Below are 19349 nucleotides of genomic sequence, written 5' to 3'. Positions count from 1 at the left end.
TCACAAGAAACAGTACAGGTTGGACGACACAGATTACATACTGCATTGCAAACATAGAAAAAAAAGAGTCCAAATCAGACAACGCAGTGCTTTGACCATTTGCACACCTCCTGATGACTTCTTGGTTCCTTAAGCACAGGGACACTGATGGCGTTCACAAAGCACTGACAACATCGCCATCACTGCTTCAACAACAAAACAAGAAAGCCACTCGACCGTATAAATCCATGAACTTTGGACTCATAAATATTATTTGGTGTTGTATAATCATCACTGTCATCATGATTTGTACATGTCATCACTTATCTACCTATTTTGTTCAATTTTCTTTATATAACATGAAAAAAGGGGGGATGTGGTGATATGCATCACTGTAAATACACAAGGGGTTAATTTTAGATACACTAGGACTGAGTAAACACTAGAGGGAGCACCAGAGACATCATGACATGCAGACATACAGCTAATGAACACATAGAATAGGACAAGACCAATGGGCAGTCAGGACACTCAGAGTTGACACTACCACAAGGGGGCTACCCATATAAAAGGACAGGGGACACATGCTCTTTCTCTTTTCCACAGGCGACATCAAGAGAGAAGGACAGGGGCAGATCAGAAGCATCACACCCACCGCATGGATTAGAGCAGACTGGTTAGTTAGATTGAGTTACTATAGCAAGATTAGCAGGAGAGTCGAACTCAAGTAGGAAAATTGTTAACTGTTCAATAAATGTGTTAAACCTATCTCCACGTCTGAACCTTCCTTTGTCATCAAGGAAGCAGCTTATGTGACATGAAGAAGCATACACAACAGCCATCTTGCATAGCCATTTAGTTTGGCGGGAGACCGTATTCATTGAAATAGCAGAGAGGAGAATTTGATGTTTGTGTTGTCTTTTTAAAAAAATTTAGAGTACCCAATTCATTTTTCCAATTAAGGTGCAATTTAGTGTGGCCAATCCACATACCCTGTACATCTTTGGGTTGTGGGGGCGAAACCCACGCAACAAGGAGAATGTGCAAACTCCACAGGGGCAGTGACCCAGACCCGGGATCGAACCTGGGACCTCAGCGCCATGAGGCAGCAATGCTAACCACTGCGCCACTGTGCTGCCCTATTTGTCTTGTCTTTCATATTACCAGTAATTTTAATTTTTTTAATATCCGGTGGGATAATCCACCGCGCCACATTTCTGCCTCAACCCGCCGGCGGGATGCTCCGTTATGCCCGCCGGTGAATGGGGTTTCCCATTGTGGGGCAGCTCCACGCCGTCGGGAAACCCCCAAGCTGCCGGCAAAACGGAGCATCCCACCGGTGGAGAATCCCGCTCATATTGTTTCATGGGACTTGGACATCACTGGCTAGGCCAATCCCTAATTGCCCTTAAGGTGGTCCTAAACTGCCTTTTAGATGCACTGCAGTCTATGTGGTGTAGGTATAGTGTAGGTATACTGAGAGTGCTGTCAGGGAGGAAGCTCCAGGATTTTGACCTAGCGACAGTTCCATCACACTCTTGACATGTACCTTGTAGATGGTGGACACGTTTTAGGGAATCAGGCTGTGAGTTATTCTGTACAGAATTCCCAGCCTCTGACCTGCTCTTGTAGCCACAGTATTTATATGGCTGATCCAGTTCAGTTTCTGATCAATGATAATCCACAGGATGTCTCTCTCTCTCGTTATCTCTCTTGCTCTCTCTCTCCCTCTCCCCAATTCTCATTGACTCCAGTTTTGCTAGGACTCCTTGAAGCTCAGCCAAATGCCCCCATGCTGTCAACGGCAGTCACTGTCACCTCCCCTCTTCAGCTCATTTGTCCATATTCGAGCCAAGAGTATAACGAGGCCAGGAGTTGAGTAACCCTGGTAGAACCCAAGCTGAGCATCAGTGAGCAGGTTATCACTAAGCAAGTGCCCCTTGATAGCACTGTTGACACCTCCTTCCATCACTTTACTGATGATCGAGGGCAGACAGATGGAGTAATAATTGGCCGAGTTGGATTTGTGCTGCTTTTTGTGGACAGGCCTTCCTGCGCAATTTTCCATATTGCCGGGTAAATACTTAACAATAAAAGCCTTAAATCAGGCGTGCGCGTATGTGTACATGTTGTGGTGCAGGTGGGAAGAATAGCTGCAGCACTCTCCTTAGCATTGTGTGGTTAGCAGCATCAGCGGAAGATTATATTTTCCTGATTAATTCCATTGATCACCCAGGGTACACAGTTTTGCCCAGGAATTCTCCAACATTCCTGATACCATGAACTTGCAAATTCATTGATGGCATTTGCCATCTTCTATCGCAAATTTGTACTTGCCTGATCAATTATGGGTACATTTGTTGAATGTCTACCATCACTACTAGCAGTAAATTCCATGAGTTGTATTAGATGCAAAGGAACCAGTGGAACAGTTTGATTGGTGAGTCGATTATTCCCATGAGCCTAGCCAATGAGCACTAGGCAGATTCACCAGTGGGGCATCACCTGATATCTGAACTTGTATAGTTTTTACAAGAGTCAACTAAATAATACTTGGGTGGGGGAAAGAGATACCCCTGGAAGGTATTCTGCATTCCAAACCTTAAGTACTGAGACCATTTGTATCATGGGTATTGTAACCCTGCCAGTGATCAGCTAATTACATTCTGACCAGAAATCATACCAGGCCTGTTGGACTCAGTTACTCATTGTTTTAAAACACTTGAGCCTTCCTGACGATTAAATGTCCGTGCATTAACTACAGTGTGATTGGAATGTCTGTGCATATGTCAGGAATAGGTTGCATCTTGTGTTGATGACAGGATGGGATTTGATTGATTTAATTTCCTGGATGTTCCTCATTGTCCCAACCATTTAATGACAAATACAGTTTATATTTAATACTTAATACAGCTCAGGTCTTATAAATTATAATTCATTATGTGGAACCTATTGACGCCATTAACAGACAGTTTCTTAATTGCTGAAATATTATATCATTTAAATCTACAGGGCCCAGCAGTGGCATTTGCAAAGAAGGGCTACCACATCCTGCTGGAGAAACCAATGGCAGTAGGTTATCACTATTTTATTACTGCAAGCGAGAGGTTATAATACAGCAAAATATAGTTGCACCAGATACATTTTACTGTTTTATATGCACAAACTCAAAAGCAAGTCTTAATTTATATAAGTGATGAAATTTCAAAGTGATGTGGTTGTGTCAATAATTGCTGCTGTCACAAGCGTTAGTTGAATCTAAATATCCTCCTGTAGTTTTCACTAATTTGATGCAAATCAAGCTACCAAGGGAATTAAATGAAAGAAACTGGGGGACAAATTAAAGGAAAAGCCCGTGAAAGGGATACTGTCTTAAACAAAAACAAATCACAAGTGAAACTTGAAGCATTAAAACCAAAACATAATTCACATGGTGAATTCTTAATCTCAGCCAAATGGAAGTCAGGTGCCTCCCCATGAAGTGAAAGAAAGTCAGCTGAAGCCATGATTCTGCACCTCCCACTGAAGGTTAGTTTGGGAGAAAACAGGGTAGATTCCACCCATTATGTCATAACTGGTGTATAATTAAAAAAAAAAAATTTAGAGTACCCAATTCCTTTTTCCAATTAAGGGGCAATTTAGCGTGGCCAATCCACTTAACCAGCACATCCTTGGGTTGTGGGGGTGAAACCCACGCAGACACAGGGAGAATGTGCAAACTCCACACGGACAGTGGCCCAGGGCTGGGATTCGAACCCGGGTCTTCAGCGCCATAGTCCCAGTGCTAACCACTGCGCCACGTGCCGCCTTGAGAGCAGCAGACTTTTTTTTAAAAAATAATTTTTATTAAAGTTTTCATAAAATGTCAATAACAAAATGAAAAAGGAACCCAACAGGGTTAAGTACAAAACATAGTCCAAAAAAAAGCAACCCTCCATACCCCCCTCCCCCACTGTACATAAATAATAAATTAACATTAACACCCCGACTTAACACAACAAATATATACACCCCCTCAGACCCCCCAGTGTAAAAAACATAAACAAAAATAAAGTAAACCCCCCCCCAAGTTGCTGCTGCCATTGACCAATGTCTACCGTTCTGCCAGGAAGTCTAGGAACGGTTGCCACCGCCTAAACAACCCTTGCACCGACCCTCTCAAGGCAAATTTTGCCCTCTCCAACATAATAAACCCTGCCATATCGTTAATCCAGGATTCCACGCTTGGGGGCCTCGCATCCTTCCACTGAAGAAGAATCCTTCGCCGGGCTACCAGGGACGCAAAGGCCAGAATACCAGCTTCTTTCGCCCCCTGCACTCCCGGCTCCCCTGCAACGCCAAATATTGCGAGCCCCCAGCCCGGTTTGACCCTGGATCCTACCACCCTCGACACCATCCTTGCTACGCCCTTCCAAAACTCCTCCAGCGCTGGGCATGCCCAGAACATTTGGGTGTGGTTTGCTGGGCTCCCTGAGCACCTAAGACACCTGTCCTTGCCCCCAAAGAACCGGCTCATCCTTGTCCCGGTTATGTGTGCCCTGTGCAGCACCTTAAACTGTATGAGGCTGAGCCTTGCGCACGATGAGGAAGAGTTCACCCTCCCGAGGGCGTCTGCCCACGTCTCTTCCTCAATCTCCTCTCCCAACTGCTCCTCCCCCAACTCCTCCTCCCACTTACCTTTCACCTCTATCACCAAGGCCTCCTCCTCCTCCTGCATCACCTGGTAGGTTTCCGAGATTTTCCCCACTCCCACCCACCCCCCCGAGAGCACCCTATCCTGTACTGTGTGTGGCAGCAGCCGCGGGAATTCCACCACCTGCCGCCTGGCAAACGCCCTTACCTGTAAGTACCTGAAGGTGTTCCCCGGGGGGAGCCCATACTTCTCCTCCAGCTCACCCAGGCTCGCGAACTTCCCGTCCACAAACAGATCCCCCAACCTCCGTATCCCTGCCCTGTACCACCCCGAAAAACCTCCATCTGTTCTCCCTGGGACGAACCGGTGGTTCCCCCATATTGGGGTCCACATTGAGGCCCCAACATCCCCCCTGTGCCGCCTCCACTGCCCCCAAATTTTGAGGGCAGCCGCCACCACCGGGCTCATGGTATACCTCCTTGGAGGGAATGGCAGCGGTGCCGTTGCCAGGGCCCCCAGACTCGTACCCACACAAGACACCGTCTCCAGCCTCTTCCATGCAGTGCCCTCCCCCTCCATCACCCACTTGCGCACCATCGTCGCATTGGCGGCCCTGTAGTACCCACAGAGGTTGGGCAGCGCCAGCCCCCCCGTATCTCTACTCCGCTCCAGGAACACCCTTCTCACCCTCGGAGTCCCTCGCACCCACACAAACCCCATTATATTCCTGTTAACCCGCCTAAAAAAGGCCTTCGGGATGAACACGGGGAGGCACTGGAACAGGAACCAAAACCTTGGGAGCACCGTCATTTTGACTGACTGCACCCTACCCGCCAAGGACAGCGGCAACGCGTCCCACCTCTTAAACTCCTCCTCCATTTGCTCCACCAGCCTTGTGAAATTAAGCCTATGCAGGGCCCCCCAGCTCCTGGCCACCTGGACCCCCAAATACCTGAAGCTCCTCTCCGCCCTTTTTAGTGGGAGCTCGCCAATCCCCCCCTCCTGGTCCCCTGGGTGAACCACGAACAGCTCGCTCTTCCCCATGTTGAGCTTGTACCCCGAGAAATCCCCGAATTCCCTGAAGATCCTCATTACCTCCGGCATTCCCCCCACCGGGTCCGCCACATATAACAGCAAGTCGTCCGCATAGAGCGACACCCTATGCTCCTCCCCACCCCGCACCAGCCCCTCCAGTTCCTCGACTCCCTCAGTGCCATAGACAGGGGTTCAGTCGCCAGTGCGAAGAGCAGGGGGGACAGGGGACACCCCTGCCTCGTCCCTCGGTGCAACCGAAAGTACTCAGACCTCCTCCTGTTCGTAGCCACACTTGCCATCGGGACCTCATACAACAGCCTAACCCACCTGACAAACCCCTCCCCAAACCCAAACCTCTTCAACACCTCCCACAGGTACCCCCACTCTACCCTATCGAAGGCTTTCTCAGCGTCCATCGCCACCACTATCTCCGCCTCCCTCTCCCTCGCCGGCATCATGATAACGTTCAGAAGCCTCCGCACTTTCGCGTTCAGCTGCCTCCCCTTCATGAACCCCGTCTGGTCTTCGTGGATGACCTGCGGCACACAATCCTCAATCCTCGTGACTAAGACCTTCGCCAACACCTTGGCATCTACGATTAGCAACAAAATCGGCCTGTAAGACCCCACTGCAGGGGTTCCTTGTCCCGCTTCAGGATCAAGGAGCTCAGTGCCCGGGACATCGTCGGGGGCAAAGCCCCCCCCTCCCTTGCCTCATTGAAGGTCCTAACTAGCAACGGGCCCAACAGGTCCATATACGTTTTATAGAATTCGACCGGGAAACCGCCCGACACCGGTGCCTTCCCCACCTGCATGCTCCCTATCCCTTTGGTCAGCCCCTCCAGCCCAATCGGGGCCCCCAATCCCGCCACCAGTCCCTCCTCCACCTTCGGAATCTCAATTGGTCCAGAAAGCGGCCCATCCCTCCCTCATCCAGTGGGGGCTCGGATCGGTACAATTCCTCATAAAAGTCCCTGAAGACCCCATTGATGCCAACCCCACTCCACACCACACTCCCTCCCCTGTCCTTAATTCCCCCGATCTCCCTAGCTGCTTCCCGCTTCCGAAGCTGATGCGCCAGCATCCGGCTTGCCTTTTCCCCATACTCATATATCGCCCCCTGGGCCTTCCTCCATTGCACCTCCACCTTCCTGGTGGTCACCAGGTCGAATTTGGCCTGAAGGCTGCGCCTCTTCCTCAACAGTCCTTCCTCGGGCACCTCCGCATGCCTCCTGTCTACCCTCACCATCTCCCCAACCAACCTCTCCCTCTCCCTCTGCTCCCTCCTCTCCTTGTGGGCCCTAATGGAGATCAGCTCTCCCCTAACCACTGCCTTCAGCGCCTCCCATACCATCCCCACTTGGACCTCCCCGTTATCGTTGGCCTCCAGGTACTCTCTCTATGCTTCCTTGGACCCGCTCACTCACCTCCTCGTCCGCCAGTAGCCCCACCTCAAAACGCCACAACGGACGCTGGTCCCTCTCCTCCCCCAGCTCTAAGTCCACCCAATGCGGGGCGTGATCCGAAATGGCTATCGCCGAGTACTCGGTATCCTCTACTCTCGCTATCAGCGCCCTGCTCAAAATAAAAAAAGTCGATCCGGGAATAAGCCTTATGGACATGTGAGAAGAATGAAAATTCCCTAGCCCCCCGGCCTTGCAAATCTCCAAGGGTCCACCCCTCCCATCTGGTCCATAAACCCCCTCAGCACTTTAGCCGCCGCCGGCTTCCTACCCGCCCTAGTCCTGGAGCGATCCAGTGCCGGACCCAACACCGTGTTAAAGTCTCCCCCCATTATCAGGCCCCCCATTTCCAAGTCTGGGATCCGACCCAACATGCGCCGCATAAAACCCGCATCGTCCCAGTTCGGGGCATACACATTGACCAGTACCACCCTCTCTACCTGCAGCTTACCACATACCATTACGTACCTCCCGCCATTGTCTGCCACAATGCTCGATGCCTAGAATGACACCTTTCCCACCAAGATCGCCACCCCACGATTTTTGGCATCCAGCCCCGAATGAAACACCTGACCTACCCACCCTTTCCTCAATCTTACCTGGTCTGCCACCTTCGGGTGTGTCTCCTGGAGCATAATCACATCCGCCTTCAGCCCCTTCAGGTGCGCAAACACGCGGGCCCGCTTGACCGGCCCGTTCAGCCCCCTTACATTCCAGGTTATCAGCCAGATCAGGGGGCTACCCGCCGCCCTCCCCCGCCGACTAGCCATTTCCCCTCCTCGGCCAGCCACACGCCCACACCCCACGCCCAGCCCGTTGCTCACTGCGGCAGACCCCCGTCTCGACTCCACCCACTTGCTCCAGCTCCCCCTTGACCATAGCAGCAGCAACTCGACCCCCCCACCCCCACCCCCTCACCCCCCTCCGGCTCGGACCCATCCTAGCTGCTTTACTCCCCTCATTGCACTTCCGCAAGTCAGCTGACTCCTGCTGACCCCGGCCACTCCCGCCTCTCCTTCGACTCCTCCCATTGTGTGACACACCCTCCTCTTCCATTCCCCATCCGCAGGCTCTCCCCCTCCCCCTTCCATCCCAAGCGCGGGAAACAACCCTCTCTTCCCCGCCCCTCCAGTCTTCAGCGCGGGAAAAAGCCCGCGCTTTCCACCTACCTGGCCCCGCCACCTCTGACGTAGCTCCTTTTACAGGCCCAGTCCTCTCACCCCCGACACGGGCCTCCCCCTCCCCCACGGGGCCCCATCTCACTGCCGGCCATCCACCCCTGTTCCATTTGCTTACCCCCCTCTAAGAGCCCCCCCCGACCAACCTAACCAAAACAGTGCCCAACCCACCCTAACCACCCTCACCGAACCAGAAAGAGAAAAAAAAAAACAAGAGCAAAGGACCCCCCCTCAAAAAGTAACATCAACCGCAATCCCCAAACGCCCATCCCGACCCTCAATCTGTGTCCAACTTCTCGGCCTGAACAAAGGCCCACGCCTCCTCCGGAGACTCAAAATAATGGTGCCGGTCCTTGTAGGTAACCTACAGTCACGGCGGCTGCAACATGCCAAACTTCACCCCCTTCCTGTGCAGCACCGCCTTCGCTCGATTGTACCCGGCCCTCCTCTTCGCCACCTCCGCACTCCAGTCCTGGTATATTCGAACCTCCGCGTTCTCCCACCTGCTGCTCCTCTCCTTCTTGGCCCACCTGAGCCAAGCGAATCGATCAGCGATTCGATCAGCTCCCGATCAGTGAACCGATGAAACCGCACCAGCACCGCCCGCGGAGTCTCGTTAGCCTTGGGCCTCCTCGCCAGCACTCTATGGGCGCCTTCCAGCTCCAGGGGCTCCTGGAAGGACCCCGCTCCCATCAGCGAGTTCAACATGGTGACCACATAGGCCCCCACGTCCGGCCCCTCCAGCCTCTCCGGGAGGCCCAGAATCTGCAAATTCTTCCGCCTCGACCGATTCTCCATCTCCTCGAACCGCTCCTGCCATTTCTTGTGGAGCGCCTCATGCGCCTCCACCTTTACCGCTGGCCTAAGATCTCGTCCTCGGTGTCGGAGATCTTTTGTCGGGCCTCGCGGATCGCCACCCCCTGGGCCGTCTGTGTCTCCAGCAGCTTATCGATAGAAGCCTTCATCGGCTCTAGCAGGTCCTCTTTAATCTCCCTGAAGCAGCGCTGGATAACCTCCTGTTGCTCCTCTGCCCACTGTATCCACGCTGCCTGGTCCTCGCCCGTCGCCATTTTGTTCTTCTTCCCTCGCACCTTCTTCGGGTCCACCACCACTTTTTTAGTCGCCCCGCTCCTGGTAAAAGCCATATACTGTCGGGGAACTGTTGTACTCTCCTTCCCACCTCGGGAAACGTCGAAAAAATTCCGTTGGGGGCCCTGAAAAGAGCCCAAAGGTCCATTTTTTGCGGGAGCTGCCGTATGTGCGACTTAGCTCCGCATAGCCGCAACCGGAAGTCGAGAGCAGCAGACTTAACAGTCATTGGCAATAGATCAATTTGTCCGTTATTGGTGATAAAGGTGGATTATATAGAATAATTCCTTCAGGGTGATTTTTGTAAAATTGAATGTTCTTGCAGATGAACACAATCCACTGATCCCACTTCATCTCCCGAATGACCTTACTGACCTCACCCCATTGCATCAAAATCTAGCAATGCAGCATCTCTAGATTGCTCTGAAGAGACTTCAGAAATTACTTTAAAGGTCCTCTTCTTCCCCCATCCAGTTATTTCAATTGGGATTCTGCCTGCTGGATGAGTAGCAAGAAGGCTCCAGATTAAGTTTCTTTATGGCTTCAGCTGTAGATGTAGGAAAACAATTGCCTGCATTGTTTGCCGTCCAGTCCACCCTACCAGCTCAGACCAAGACACAGACTTTATGGTCAGCAGTGTCCTGTCCTGGCAGCTGAACATCGTGACCCAATTACTCCTCTCACAACGACTATCAACCACACAGTTCTTTATTTTTGGAGCGCCTGAGGAGTCGGATTGTTGGGATGTGATACTGAAAGTTAAAGCACAGAAATGAATAATGGCAATCCCCGAAAAAAGAATACATTACAGGAGGCATGTTTATTCGTGGAGTCAAAGCCAGATGGATGAAGCTCACTCCAGACCACCTACATATCTGAGCACAGCCTGAATCCGCCCGGTTTTTATATACACACTATCCAGTTTGCATAATTTCATAGAATTTACAGTGCAGAAGTGCATAACTCAGATGGTTGTTTAATTTGGGTCCTCCAAAACATCACAGTGTTTATTCTATAGAATATTTTGTTTGGGTCCAATACAAAATGAACTATATTATTATAATTATACTTTTCTTTAATTAATTTGACAGTTCAGTATAGAACAATTGCTTCCATTGAATAAAGTGAAATATTTCCTTCAGCTATTATAACCAGCAGGGGCTGGTTTAGCACAGGGCTAAATCACTGGCTTTGAAAGCAGACCAAGGCAGGCCAGCAGCACCGTTCAATTCCCATACCAGCCTCCCCGAACAGGCGCCGGAATGTGGCAACTAGGGGCTTTTCACGGTAACTTCATTTGAAGCCTACTTGTGACAATAGCGATTTTCATTTCATATAAGACCATAAGAAAATGAGCAGCATTAAGCTGTTCGGCCCATCGAGTCTGCTGTGTCATTCAACCATGGCTGATATGTTTCTCATCCCCAGTCTCCTGCCTTCTACCCATAACCTCTGATCCCCTTATTCATCAAGAACCTATCTATCTCTGTCTTAAAGACACTCAGTGACTTGGCTTCCACAGCATACTGCGGCAAAGAGTTCCACAGATTCACCACCCTCTGGCTGAAGAAATTCCTCTTACCTCTCTTTTAAAGGATCATCCCTTTAGTCTGAAGCTGTGCCCTCGGGTTCTAGTTTTGTGCACTATGCTTTCGTTTTTACTTCCAAATGAATTCTAACTTGTTAAACCAAATCAGTTTTCTGTTTCTTTTGAATTACTGAGGCATCAGTGCCTGACTGGATCCTGAAATGCTAATCACAGCTGCATGGTTGATTGACAGATCTTAAAGCTCAACCAATGAACTTTTTAAATAAAAAAGGTGAAACTGATGGATAGGAGTCACCTAGCTCATCTTCACATATTCTCGAGTGGTTAGTTCAAGGGAAGAGTAGAATAAGAACTGAGTGTAGGCAGTCTGTACACCACCTGGAAAGGAAGGGCATCCCAATATAAGAGAGTAAGAAACTCTCATTTTGTATTCTTTCGTGGTATTGCAGGCAAGACCAGCATTTGTTGCTCATCCCTCACCTTCAACCAGTTGATGGTCCATCTCTCTGAGGTCCTTGACATCACAGATACCAGTCTTTAGCTAATTTAATTAAATCCACATGATATCAAGAAATGGCTGAACACACTCAAACAGGACAACACCTCTTCCCTCCTGAGACAATCCCTCAGAATCCAGGATGATCTGCTTCCACATAAAAATGAGTTCTCGGGTGACTGAAGTCCAATCCACGAGCTACAGTCTCTTACAGGTGGGGCAGATGCTCGTTGGAGGAGCGGGTGGGTGCGGCTCCTGGGTGGGCGTGGCTCCTGGGTGGGCGTGGCTCCTGGGTGGGCGTGGCTCCTGGGTGGGCACAGCTCCTGGGTGGGCGCGGCTCCTGGGTGGGTGCGGCTCCTGGGTGGGTGCGCCTCCTGGGTGGGTGCGGCTCCTGGGTGGGTGCGGCTCCTGGGTGGGTGCGGCTCCTGGGTTGCTGCACGTTCTTTTTGCTGTCAGCGATTGGCTTCAGCTTGCTCTCAGTGATGAAAATCAAGCTGTTCAGCTGCTTCCCAGATGCTTTTTCTCCATTCTGGCGGTCTTGGGCCAGCGATTCTCAAGTGTCAGTAAGAATGTTGCACTCTTTCAAGAAGACTTTGAGGGTGTCTTTATAGCATTTCCACTGCCCTCCTGGGGCTTGCTTGCTGTGTTGAAGCTCTGAATAGAGCGCTTGTTTCGGGAGTCTTGTATCAGGCATGCAGACAATGTGGCCTGTCCAGCTCAGCTGACCGAGGGTGGTCAATGCTTCAATGCCAGGGATGTTGGCCTGAGCGAGAACACTGATGGCGGCAGAGACCTGAGCCAGGGGTCACAGTCTGATGATACAGGGTAAATTATTTCTGACCGAGATGAGAGATTTCTTCCCCCAGAGAGTGGTGAGCCTGTGGAATTCGTCACCACTGAAAGCAGCTGAAGCCAAAACATTGTCATGTTTTCAAGAAGAAGTTAGATATAGTTCTTGGGGCTAAAGGGATCAAAAAATATGGGTGGGGGGGCAGCGGGCGCAGTGGATAGCACTGCTGCCTCACTGCACCGATGTCCCAGGTTTGATCCCGCCTCTGGGTCACTGTCTGTGTGGAGTTTGCACATTCCCCCGTGTTTGCGTGGGTTTCACCCCCACAACCCAAAGATGTGCAGGATAGGTGGATTGGTCACGCTAAATTGCCCCTTGGGTATGCTAAAAAAAATTTTTTAAAGATATGGGTGGAGGGGTTGGATAATCAGCCATGATCATACTGAATGATACAGAAGGCTTGAAGGGCTGAATGGCCTACTCCTATTTTTATGTTTCTATGAGAGACCGAGTGTCTCTTTGAGGTGCTGATTATGGAGGCCTTGAGGTCACCAGGCACTGTGGACACTTTGGACAGGATTCTCTGTTCTGCCAGCAGTGCACCCACGCCCACGGGTTTCCTGGCGGCGGAGGGTGACCACAACTGGAAATCCCATTGGCAGGTGGCGGGAACGGAGAATCACACTGTCGGCGAGGGCTCGCCGCCCAGGAAAAGACAGCTGGCGGACCGGAGAATCTCGCCCGTTGTGTCTCTTGGTGACCAGGAGCCGTCAGGATGACAGGGAGGCATTGGCTGAATGGGGCTCGCTTATCAGGGTGTTTTGTTCTGTTGCTGTCACTGCTTTGGGGCACGTTAGTCCTGTGTTGTAGCTTCACCAGGTTGACACTTCATTTTTAGGTATATCTGATTGCTCCTGGCATGCTCTCTTGCACTCTTCATTGAATCAGAATTGATCCCCTGGTTTGGTGGTAACGGTAGAGTGGGGGATATGCCACGCCATGACGTTGCAGATTGTGGTTGAATGTAATTCTGCTGCTGCTGATGGCCCACAGCGCCTCATGGATGCCCAGTCTTGACTTGCTGGATCTGTTCCAAGTCTATCCCATTTAGCACGGTAATAGTGCAACAGAACACAGGGTGCCATAGATCATAGAGTCCCCACAGTGCAGAAGGAAGCCATTTGGTCCATCAAGTCTGCACAAGCCCCTAGAAAGAGCACCCTACTTAGACCCACGTCTCCACCCTATCTCCATAACCCTACCTAAACATTTGGGCACTTAGGGGCAATTTAGCATGGCCAATCCACCTAACCTGCACATCTTTGGACTGTGGGAGGAAACCCACTCAGGCATGGGGAGGAAGTGCAAACTCCACACAGTCATCCGAGGCCGGAATTGAACCAGAGCCCCTGGAGCTGTGAGACAGCAGTGCTAACCACCGGGTCACACACCTTGCCTTGAGAAGGGAGAACAACCACTGGAAGATGATGCTTGTGCCTCGGGAACATTAAAGCACTGAAATATTAACAGAGGGTGGATTAGTTAACTAGTTGGTCAGGTACCATATTTGCACAATGCTGCAATCATTGTGGGCCAGCACAGCAAATCTCTTATTCAAACAAACCTTTCAAAGTCAGTGTGCTAAATGAAGAATGCGATTAAATTTCAAATGAACAATGAATAACTGTGCATTTCACAGATGCAAATATATCTGCAACCTGTGCATTACTGATTGCAAATTCGAGTCTAAAGTAAAATGAATACTAATACACACTTTATACATTTGGGGCAATGTTTTTTCCCCCCATTGGGGACACATTGTATAAAAAAGCATAAATTACGAAATCATTGTACAAAAAAAAATTGTAAGAGGGAAAGTGATTGGTACAATTTAAAGTTAGGAGAAAATTAAACTATTCCACTATACAATTTTGGATTTAGGGCCAAAACATATACTGGATGGCATTATAGGAGCCCTTTGTCATGGTATTAAAACATATCAGAACAGAATTAATGTCTTGGGCAAAATATGCATTAAAAGAGCAAGAAATGAGGGCAGCACGGTTGTGCAGTGGTTAGCACTGCGGCCTCACGGTGCCGAGGTCCCAGGTTCGATCCTGGCTCTGGGTCACTGTCTGTGTGGAATTTGCACATTCTCCCCGTGTTTGCGTGGGTTTCACCCCCACAACCCAAAGATGTGCAAGGTAGGTGGATTGGTCACGCTAAATTGCCCCTTAATTGGAAAAAATGAATTGGGTACTCTAAATTTATAACAAAAAAAAGAGAAAGAAATGGAAATACGTTACTCATAAATTAGCAGAATTATGCATTAAGAATCAAGAATGTGAGATCATTTTAGGTTGTTTATAATTCGGCAGTAAGAAGACTTAAACAAATGAAGGATGGTGAAATTGAGGACAAAAAGCCAGAGGTGAGCAATGAAAGGGATAAAAAGATTGAAGGAATTATATTGGAAGAACGGAAAGCAGCATTTTATGCCTCCATTTCTCGCCATGGATACTTTAAAATATATCCAAGCTCAAAAGCCTTCTTGATAGCATCAGTGTTAAGAAATGCAGAAATATTAGGGTAACAAAATATGTTACGATCAGCCTCTAACATTTGGGATGGGAGGGAAAACCTCAGCCACCATCATTCCCAGATAATGTTCAGCAACATCTGCTGAACATTTGAGTGAACATCAGGTCAGGAGGACAACAATTTCAGTTTTGAATGCTCCTTTCTCCACCCATATATATGTTGATACTCACCTTCTAGGCCCAGACATGCAAATTGGCATTGGCCTCTTGCTGTTGATGGCCACATTTCTTCTCTCTTGCTTTCTCTCTTACTTTGAATGACCCTGCTGCTCCTCTCTCTGTTAGTGACTCCGTTGCTCCTCTCTCACTGTTGATGGCCCTCTGCTCCTCTTTGGTCCAATTCACCCTTTCTTCCAGATGGTGGTTACTGACTCCTCTTTTCATCCACGTCACTTATGTAGTGCTGAATGTTTGTGCATCACCACGTGCAAGTTTCTCACCAGGTCACACGCCATCCTGATTTGGAACTATACCATCACTCCTTCACTGTTGCTGGTTCAAAATCATGGATATCCCTCCCTAACAGCATTGTAGATACCTACACCACAAAGTATGCAATGGTTGAAGAAGGCTACTCCCACCTCCTTCTCAAGGGCAATTAGGAATGGGCAATAATTTTTTTTTAAAAATAATCTTTATTGTCACAAGTAGGCTTACATTAACACTACAATAAAGTTACTGTGAAAAGCCCCTAGTCGCCACATTCCGGTGCCTGTTCGGGTACACAGAGGGAGAATTCAGAATGTCCAAATTATCTCACAGCACGTCTTTTTGGGACTTGTGGAAGGAAACCGGAGCACCCGGAGGAAACCCACGCAGACACGGGGAGAACGTGCAGATTCCACACAGACAGTGACCCAAGCTCAGACTCGAACCTGGGACCCTGGAGCTGTGAAGCATCTGTGCTACCGTGCCACCCTTTCTGGTCCAGCCAATGGCTCCCACTCTTCATGAATTAATTTTTAAAAAACAATTGGTGTAATAGCTACTTAGAAATACTTCACTGTTCATCAAGGTTAGAAACTGGCAAGAAATGTATGGTTTTCTCTTCTGGCAGATATGTGACGTCTGACGCATGGACTGATATCTGACATGCTAATGGTAGAACCTGGATGCAAGATACACATACATTAGTCTGGCTAATTCTGAATTTTATCAGATAAAGTCAATCTATAATGGGGAACATGTGGGGTGTGTTGCTAACTTTTGGTTGGCTCTTAATTCGTAATTTGCTCTGTTTGTTTAACCTTTGCTCTAGAGTCGCCAGGTATCTTTATACCGCCACAAGGTTCAAGTTCAAGTACTGATCAATAACTCAACACACCAATTAGTAAGATTCAAATCAAAACACATTTATTATACACAGTCAATCACTACTCATGCATAAACTCTACTCTCTAGGCTATTCCTTCCTATCACTAAAAGGCCTATACTTAGCTTTGGAATTGGCCCACCGGGTCAGGGGAACAAATGGCCTTTCGTTCAGTTCCTGAGTCTACAGGATTCAAAAGCTGGCATGGACTTGTAGCTAGGTGTGCCTGTCTCGTAGCGAGCGTTGACTGGAGACTTTCTTGTTTGGTGCGGCAGCTGGGCAGTTCACTCTCAGGGGTTGATTTGCGTTGTTGAGTGACCCTGCCAAGAAGACCGATTTGAACTTGGGAACTCTATTTTATAGTCCCCAGGGGCTTCCCGCCCTTTTGGGCGGACCCCGTATCTGGTTCCAAATGATTGGACTGCGTTCCGATCACTTGGATCAATTTTTCCAATACTGGAGTTGTTCCCTGATCGCTGGGCGGTCCCTAAATGTCCGTTGGCCTTCCTTTGTCTTGGCTCCTGCTGGCGCCGAGGAGTCTGGCTTGGTTTTATTCAGTGTTGCAATTGTGCCTTGGAATCGCTCATTTCAGTGCTGTCTGGTTCCAATACACAGGATTTCTGTACTTGCTGGTCTTTGCCTGTGTTGGCTGAATTTCCCTTCAGTCTTTGCAGTTCTCCATTTTAAGTTGGGAAGTGGCCAACCCAGGTGGCTACAGGTGTTAGTGGTTGGCACGTAGGAGTGGGGAGATGAGGAAAGAGAATGAATGAGATCCACGCAGTTAGGGAACAGGTTCAGAATCAGAAAGGGGTTAATAGAATAGGGACAAAGAGGGTGAGGGTTCAGATAATCGGGAGTAAGAGGATTGAGGCATGGACTAGACAGACAGTGGTGGGGAAAATACCAGGGACGGTGGATGTGAAAGTGAATTAATGCAGTTATTGAGAATTACTGTAAAATGGAAAATGTAGTCTATCTGGGAACAGCAGTCAGTGGAAAGTCTGTCGGGGATCAGCAGTCAGTGGAAAGTCTGTCTGGGAACAGCAGTCAGTGGAAAGTCTGTCGGGGAACAGCAGTCAGTGGAAAGTCTGTCTGGGAACAGCAGTCAGTGGAAAGTCTGTCTGGGAACAGCAGTCAGTGGAAAGTCTGTCTGGGAACAGCAGTCAGTGGAAAGTCTGTCGGGGATCAGCAGTCAGTGGAAAGTCTGTCTGGGAACAGCAGTCAGTGGAAAGTCTGTCGGGGATCAGCAGTCAGTGGAAAGTCTGTCTGGGAACAGCAGTCAGTGGAAACTCTGTCTGGGATCAGCAGTCAGTGGAAAGTCTGTCTGGGAACAGCAGTCAGTGGAAAGTCTGTCGGGGATCAGCAGTCAGTGGAAAGTCTGTCTGGGAACAGCAGTCAGTGGAAACTCTGTCTGGGAACAGCAGTCAGTGGAAACTCTGTCTGGGATCAGCAGTCAGTGGAAAGTCTGTCGGGGATCAGCAGTCAGTGGAAAGTCTGTCTGGGAACAGCAGTCAGTGGAAACTCTGTCTGGGAACAGCAGTCAGTGGGAAGTCTGTCTGGGAACAGCAGTCAGTGGAACGTCTGTCTGGGAACAGCAGTCAGTTGGAAGTCTGTCTGGGAACAGCAGTCAGTGGAACGTCTGTCTGGGAACAGCAGTCAGTGGAAAGTCTGTCTGGGAACAGCAGTCAGTGGAAAGTCTGTCTGGGAACAGCAGTCAGTGGAACGTCTGTCTGGGAACAGCAGTCAGTGGGAAGTCTGTCTGGGAACAGCAGTCAGTGGAACGTCTGTCTGGGAACAGCAGTCAGTGGGAAGTCTGTCTGGGAACAGCAGTCAGTGGAAAGTTAAAGGAAAAGAACTTCCAACCCGTGGATGGGTTAGACGAGGAAACGTAGTTATTGGAAGAAGGGAAACTTGGGGTCTGTCCTGGTTGCCATGGGGTGTCTCTGCCAAATGCTAATGAGGCCAGACGCTGAAATGGGACTGGCCCTCCCTTGGGGATTGTCAATCAGGTGGCTGGACTAAGTCTGTTCAGGATGAAAAACTACCTGTTTTAAATCTGAATTCTATGCAATTTCATGGAACATGTAGGGCGGGATTCTCTGGTTTCCGACGCTGAAATCGCGTTCGGAGATTGCCCGGAGAATCCCCATTGGTGCTAAAATCAGGGGAGGGGTACCGCTTTTGCGATGCTCCACCCCTTCCAAAATGGCGTACTCTAAGAGTACACCACAAGCCTCAGGACGTAACCCGGGGCCCTCCCATGATGCTTTGCCCCGATGGACCGAGTTCCTGACGGCATGGGGCACGTGTGCTATTTTCTTTCGAAAACACGGTGTGGCGGCTGCGGTCTGAGTCCAGCGCCGCCACAGTCGGGGGGGGGGGGGGGGGAGCCGATCCGCGCGCAAGGGGGGCTTTGGCAGGGACTGGGGGCACTGGATGGGGGGGTGGTCTGCGAATGGTAAGCCTGGCCAAAGGAGGCTACTATTCTGCAGTTCGCCACCGTGCGCATGCACAGCCACGGACCCTGCAATTCTCCGGCTGTATCTGCAGCTATAGCCGGGGGCTCTACGCTGCATGCTTGCTAGCCCCCCTCCACCAAACGGAGGATCGGTGCAGCTTTTGTGCCATTTTTCCGGGCGTAAAATGCCACTGTTTCCACACCGGTGTCAGCACATAGTCTCCCAAACGGAGAATCCAGCCCGTAAAGTTTGAACAGAATTGTCAATTATTATTGATTTAATGTTGGACACAAAAAATATGTCTTAATAATACTTGGGATGCCTGTGAGTCTTAAAAGCACTGCATATTAGAATGAAAGATTGCCCCCAGTGGCTTCTCCTCAAATCATCAAGCTAGTCCTTCAGTGAGCCAGGCGGCATGACAGCATCTATCCTTTCTGGCAACTTGTTCTGGTTATTAATCACTAAAACTACTTCCTGAAGACTGACCCAAGTGTCTTTCAGACGCCTGAACCTATGCCCTCTTGTCCTGCTTCTCTGGCGGATTGACAAGTGTTGTTTTAGGCTTGTGTTCTGCATTGTAATAAGTATGTTATACTTCTCTATGCCACATGGTATCTTCTTAACCACTGCTCATTAATTTTTTCTGCAAGATCATATGCAGTTCTCAAAGTAATGCATTCAAACATTGACAGCTGTTTACTTTGATGCAGAAAGTGCAGAAAAGGCCATAATAAGCAATAAATATTCCTTTTGTAACCTTACCA

General features: G+C 49.5%; 1 protein-coding gene across 3 annotated transcripts in view; it reads left to right on the top strand.

Annotated features, from left to right (window-relative positions):
- The window catches only part of LOC140392656 (putative oxidoreductase YteT), a 378465-nt gene that overhangs the window by 133205 nt on the left and 225911 nt on the right, over positions 1-19349 (top strand). For all 3 annotated transcript variants that reach the window (XM_072478137.1, XM_072478135.1, XM_072478136.1), the window contains one exon: positions 2992-3051. In XM_072478137.1, the coding sequence (XP_072334238.1) occupies positions 2992-3051 (60 nt within the window). The remainder of the gene's footprint in view (positions 1-2991; positions 3052-19349) is intronic.

The sequence above is a fragment of the Scyliorhinus torazame genome, chromosome 16 (assembly GCF_047496885.1).
Source record: "Scyliorhinus torazame isolate Kashiwa2021f chromosome 16, sScyTor2.1, whole genome shotgun sequence".
NCBI classification, from domain to species: domain Eukaryota; kingdom Metazoa; phylum Chordata; class Chondrichthyes; order Carcharhiniformes; family Scyliorhinidae; genus Scyliorhinus; species Scyliorhinus torazame.
The sequence above is the reverse complement of the archived record's forward strand: the minus strand, read 5'-3'. Positions and strand labels throughout refer to the sequence as shown.